Here is a 6,000-nt window from a genome sequence, read left to right on the forward strand (position 1 = left end):
TAGCTCTTAATAAAATAACCTTATAATAATCCTGTGAAGACTACAGATAAAACTGTGGCCCAGGAAAGGAAAGGGGAATGACAGGAATTGAGCCATTTCTGTGGCCAGCAGATACTTCCTATTTCATTCTTCTAGAATGTAAGCTCCCAGAGAAGAAGAACTGTCTTATTGTTCACTGACTCTCTAGTTCCTAGAGCAGTGCCTGCCACAAAGAAGTATGGATTCAGTAAATATTTGTTGAATAAATATATCCCCATTTTATAGATGAGGAAATTGAGGATCAGAAAGACAGTTATGGATGTAGGGGCACAAACCATTAAATTAAGGCTCAAACCAAATTCAGTATTCTTTCTTCAACTATAATGTCTGAAATAGTTTGGTTATTAGCTGAAATTTGGAGATCATTTTATAACACTTGGTGCTATCAAAATAACTGTTCTGAATGTATAATTTACACTTGTCACTAAATTTTGATTAAGTCAGAAACAGAAGAAAGCGGAATTGTCTTGAAAGGAATAGGCTGGATAATACTACAGATGTGAAATGACAGTTTTAAAAGCTTTATTTTACCAATTAAAGTGTGACAAAGGAGAGAACTTTGAATTTTTTATCAGATTTAAATTTAAAAATAATGCAGCAAAAAAAAAAGAAGAAAAATCTACAAACATATGTCTCACCTGAGGGGAAAAATAAAAAGAGGACTATTTTCATTGCTATTGTGCTGATAGATGCTGCAAATTATACGTGAGTTATCCATTCAATAAAGCAGACACAGGATGGCCTTTTTTGAAGCTGGAGGCTGCCATTTGGTTCAAATTACTATGAACTTCTTGAAAACAATTAAAATGTTTTTCTCTGAAAAAAAATCTATACTTCAAACTGCCTGCCAATTAGTATGAAACACTAAAGTATTAAAATACCAATGTAAAGAATTAAAACAGTGAGACTGTATCTCTGTAAAAATCCAAAACATATCAATAATCCAATAAATATACAGTTTAAGAAACTAAAATGCAATTTACTTTCGCATGCTGACATTACTTTTCCAGAATATTTATATGTCCTATGTAGTAGACATATACATATATCAATCCTTTCAAACATAAACCAAACTCACAGTATGAAAATATTTGAAAGCTGTAAAATTCAATTTGCTTAGAAGTCCACTGCAATAAATAAACTGTAAAATAATATTCTCAACTAAATACTTAGAAAGCAACAATGTCCTAGACTCATTTGAAGATGCTTTTCCTCAAGGGAAACTCCTGCCAGCTTTTTAAAGTGGTTTATCAATCAGACTTCTCACCTGGCAAGAATAAAATGTAAAGAGGACAAAAATTCTAGAATTTAGCTAGAACTTAGTCTTACATCTTCTCATTCACTATATAAGAGAAATCAAAATGCAATGTTTTATTTTGCCTATCTTAGCATGAAAACACATTCATCAAAACTCTGAGTTACAAGGATTTGAGGGTAGTCTAGAATAGGTGAGATTCAGGTATAAAAATTTTAAATTCCATTTTAACCAATAGCTTCAATTCCCTTCTACATGAAATATTTTATCAGAAACTTATACAAATGTTCTAGATCTTTCCCTCCCCTGAATTCTTAAATTATTCCAATAAACATCTTCTGAGAACATTCTATGTAAAATACACTTTAAGTATTTGCATGTGACTTAGCTAATGTTCACATGGGCCCTGTGATGAAAATCTTCCTTTTACTCATAACTAAACAAGGCTTGGCAACGTTAAGCAACTCATCCCTGGTTACAAAGCTGTCAGAGGCAAAGTCTGCACCTGAATAAGGTCTTCAGACTACACCACAACTGTAATCAACCACTTTATCTGGTAATCACATATTGCCATACAATACACTGTACTATTAACTTTCACTGTTATTTTCTTAATTTTCCCTATGTTCATGACTTTAAGAGCAATGTGTTGTGCTTTGATATCTTACAGTATCTTTAGTATTAGCAGATTGATTCAAGTTGCTTGTATGATAGAATTACAGACTACAAGTTTAAAAATTCTCAGAGCCTCACACTTGTTAAATGGAAATGATACCAAAATAATTGAGTGCTGTTAAATGCCTTCCATGTATTAACTCATCTAATTCTCATAATAGCCCTATAAAATCGGTACCTTATTGTCCCATTTTGCAGACAAAAATGCTAAAAGCTAGAAAGGTTATCTAACTTGCCCAAGATTAAGGTTACAAGTTAGTTTTGGGCAAGGCTTCAAAAGCCAAGGTATTGTCTCGAGTGGTTACATGCTCAATGTTAAAACTGTCCCTCTAAGACTAGACAATGACTAAATGAAATCATGTGGTCATACAGTTGAGAAATTCAAAAAATTTTAACTCAGGGCAATGATTTCTTGGATATGAAACCAAAAGCACAGGCAATAAAAGCAAAAATAGACAAATGGCCCTATATCAAACTTAAAAAACTCCTGTACATCAAAGGAAACAACAGAATGAAAGACAACCTACAAAATGGGAGAAAAAAATCTGCAAATCACGTATCTGATAAGGAGTTAATATCCAGAATATATAAAAAACTCCTACAACTTGACAACAAAAAATAACCTAATTTAAAAATGGGCAAAGGACTTGAATAGATATTTCTCAAAAGATATAAAAATGGCCAAAAAGCAAATAAAAAGATGCTCAACATCACTAATTGTTAGAGAAATGCAAATCAAAACCACAATGAGATATCACCACACACTTGCCAGGATGGCTACTATCAAAAACCAAAATGCAAACAAACAGAAAATAACAAGTGTTGGTGAGGATGTGGAGAAACTGGAACTCTTGTGCACTGTTGGCAGGAATGTAAAATGGCATTAACTGCTATGGAAAACAGTATGGCAGTTCCTCAAAAAAAGTGAAAACAGAATTACCAATATGATCCAGCAATTCCATTTCTGGGTATATATCCAAAAGAAGTGAAAGCAGGATCACAAAGAGGTATTTGCACACCCATGTTCATAGCAGCATTATTCACAGTAGCTAAGATATGGAAACTACAATCTATTCATAGATGATGAATGGATGCCGAAAATGTGGTGCATATATATGCAATGGAATATTACACAGCCTTCAAAAAGGAACTCCTGTTATATTTATGCTACAACATGGATGAACTTCAGGGACACTATGCTAAGTTAAATAAGCCAGTCAAAAAAGGCAAGTACTATATAATTCCACTTATATAAGTTATCTATAGTAGCCAAATTTTTAAATGAAATTACAGTGGTAGTTGCCAGGGGCTGGGTGGGTAGGGAAATGGGGAATCGTTTAATTGGCATAGAGTTTTAGTTTTGTAAGACAAAATTTTGGAGATCTGTTGTACCACAATGTGAAAATGGTTAACACGACTGAACTATACACTTAAAAATGGTTAAGTTGGTAAATTTTGTTGTGTTTTTGCCACACTAAAAACAAAAAATCACTTTCTTTTCTTTCATTGCCCTCTCCTGTCCTTCCTGGTACAGTACTTAGCAGCAGTGTAATGAAAAGGATAGAGAAAAGTACGGAATGCAAGGGCTTTAACAATGTAGAAAAGAATTAAAAAAACAACAACAAAATGAAACAGGTCTCCCCACATTCTTACTGACTTACTGATAATTTTTTTTTAACCTGGAAATATCTTGAACCTCAAGTGAAAACAGTATCCTATCGGCCAGACAATGGAGTGTAGTGGTGAAGGGCCTTTTGGAGCTAGAGAGCTCAAGTAGTATTCTGACTTTGTTACTAATTACTGTCTGACCTTGGGTAAGTTATTTTCATTCACTTACTCATTCATTCATTCATCAAAAAGTCTGTTTCCCTATGAGTAAACCTGGTCAAATGAATCCTAGGATTGTTCTGGGGAGTAAATGAAACAATTCATGTAAAACACTAGACACTCTGTAAGCACTCAATACATGCTGGCTATAATTACTTTATAGCCTAGAAAGCAGGACAAGAACAGGACTTCGACTAAAGGAAGTCCAGTATTCTATTCCTAAACATGTGCCTCATTTGCCGATAATTATGGTGCTATCGAATCGGATACTACTTAGCAAATCATTCCTGACTCTATCATTCTTGTGCTCCTCTCTTCTAAAGAACTCTCTCTCGGAAAAGCAATGTCATCTCAGGTGTTCGAAAACGTTTGCTTTGGCAACAGTGTTTCCTACCCCAGAGGCGGTGGAACCAGGGACCTGTACATTAACCACCAAGAGTTCCCCGTTCCTCTCACTTCATTAGGGGCCTAGACCTTATTTGGGGGTGAAGATGAGGAGGGAGGGGGCCACACACCCACACACCCAGATATAAAGCCCCACTCTGGTAAGACAGGACCAGACGAATCTCCTGGAAGAATGACAGCCGGACATTTACGAAAACCGACCAGGGAACCGGCAACTCTTGCCTGCCGGCTGAGAGCCGGCATCTCGCAGGCAAGCTGGCGCGGAGGGAGTCTCGGGCGGTCCACAGCGGGCCCGGCTGGGTCGGTCAGGGCCGGGGCGGGGGTGTGTCGGGGAGGACCGTCCGGGGGGCCGGGCGGGCGGGGTCGTGGGGCCCGGGGGCCCTGCGGCTCCCAGAGGGGCGATGGTGGGGCGGGGGCGGGTTGCGCGGCGGCCCGGGGACCGGCCGGGGAAGAAGGGGACCGAGGGCCTCACCGCGGGCCGAGGGCAGTGGGTAGAGCTTCTCGGCCTTCTGCAGGAAGCGCTGGGCCTTCTCGCGGTTGCCGGCGTTCAGGGCCTCCCGGGCGATCTCGACACATTTCTCCGCCTCATCCCGGTTCCCCTCCATGGCTTGCGCCTTCTTCCGTTTCCTGCGGGAGCGCAGCGACGAGAGGCGGAAGCCGCCGTCGCCGAGGAGGCGAGGCTGGCCGGGGTTGGGGGCGTGCGGAGGCGAGCGGGGAGGAGCGCAGGCGACCGCGGCGGCGGGGCCCCTGCGCGCTGGCGGGCTTGCGGCTCCGCCTCCTCTCGGCGGCCTCCCCGCCCCCCGTGGGCCGCTACGGCTCGAGCCGCATCCCTCCCGGCCCCCGGACTGACCTCCCGGGTCCGACCGCCCGAGCCGACTCGGCGGTCCCTGCCTGGCGCGGCCCGGCTCGGGGCCGACCGACCTGGGGGCCGGGGGTGCGGGCGATACCGGGCCGGCTGACCGCCGGGGGGTTCCGCCGAGGCGGGGACCCGGCCGCCTGCAGCGGCAGTGACGTGCCCCCTGACCTCCCGGGGCGGCCCGCTCGGGCGGCAGCCCGCCTTCCTATAGCGGCCAGGCGACGGGTCGGGGTGGGGACGTCCGTTTTCAGGAAGATTCCCAGGGATCGAAGGCCCCGCCTCTGGGCCCCCAGCCTCGGGAGGATTCTGTCAGGTGAGGACCGCGCTTCCGGCACAGGTGTTCAGGAAGCCCAGGAGAGCTTAGTTTGACCCTCACTCCTGTTTCATTGCCGTATTTCAGCGATACACCATTTTTCTGACCCAGATGCCATTAAACTTAGTACATCCAAGAGGTACAAAGCAAACGCTTACATAATTTGTAGTTTGCACTTATTCTGGTGAAAACCACAACCCTAATAAGGCTTCATGACCGAAACAGGACAGAAATCAGCTCTTTGAGAGCGTATTACCATCACATAAGTAAACTTGCTGGGTTTTCTCCCTTCTTCCATTTTAACATCACCCCTTGTGAAATGATGTACCATGTCATGTTGGTCTCCTCGGTGAAGGGAAAGGGCCCACTTTTTGCTTGGTAATGTCCTCTTCCAAATTTCAAAAATTAAGAACTTGCCAGGAACCAAGTGTCGAAATGATCCGTACTACAAAATAACCATTTTCACACAATGCTCAGTAGAGATATTAGCCATGCCAGCAAATATGAACTCAGGACTTGCATAAAAATCCTGATTCCTCTCTGTAAAACGGGAATAGCGCGTCCCCCAAAGATGTTACCGTGTATTGAACAATTTAATTCAAGTAGCCTTCAAAACAGCCTGCAGCACAC

General features: G+C 42.5%; 1 protein-coding gene across 3 annotated transcripts in view; it reads right to left on the bottom strand.

Moving 5' to 3' along the window:
* Positions 1-4,876, bottom strand: part of DNAJB14 (DnaJ heat shock protein family (Hsp40) member B14) — a 44,227-nt gene extending 39,351 nt beyond the window's left edge. For 2 of the 3 annotated variants that reach the window (XM_060147627.1, XM_060147624.1), the window contains exon 1: positions 4,674-4,876. In XM_060147627.1, coding sequence (XP_060003610.1) covers positions 4,674-4,777 — 104 coding nt within the window. In that variant the 5' untranslated portion in view covers positions 4,778-4,876. The remainder of the gene's footprint in view (positions 1-4,673) is intronic. The other variant, XM_060147625.1, reaches the window with a different exon arrangement.
* Positions 4,877-6,000: the final 1,124 nt, after the last annotated feature.

The sequence above is a fragment of the Lagenorhynchus albirostris genome, chromosome 4, assembly GCF_949774975.1.
Source record: "Lagenorhynchus albirostris chromosome 4, mLagAlb1.1, whole genome shotgun sequence".
Classification (NCBI taxonomy): Eukaryota; Metazoa; Chordata; class Mammalia; order Artiodactyla; family Delphinidae; genus Lagenorhynchus; species Lagenorhynchus albirostris.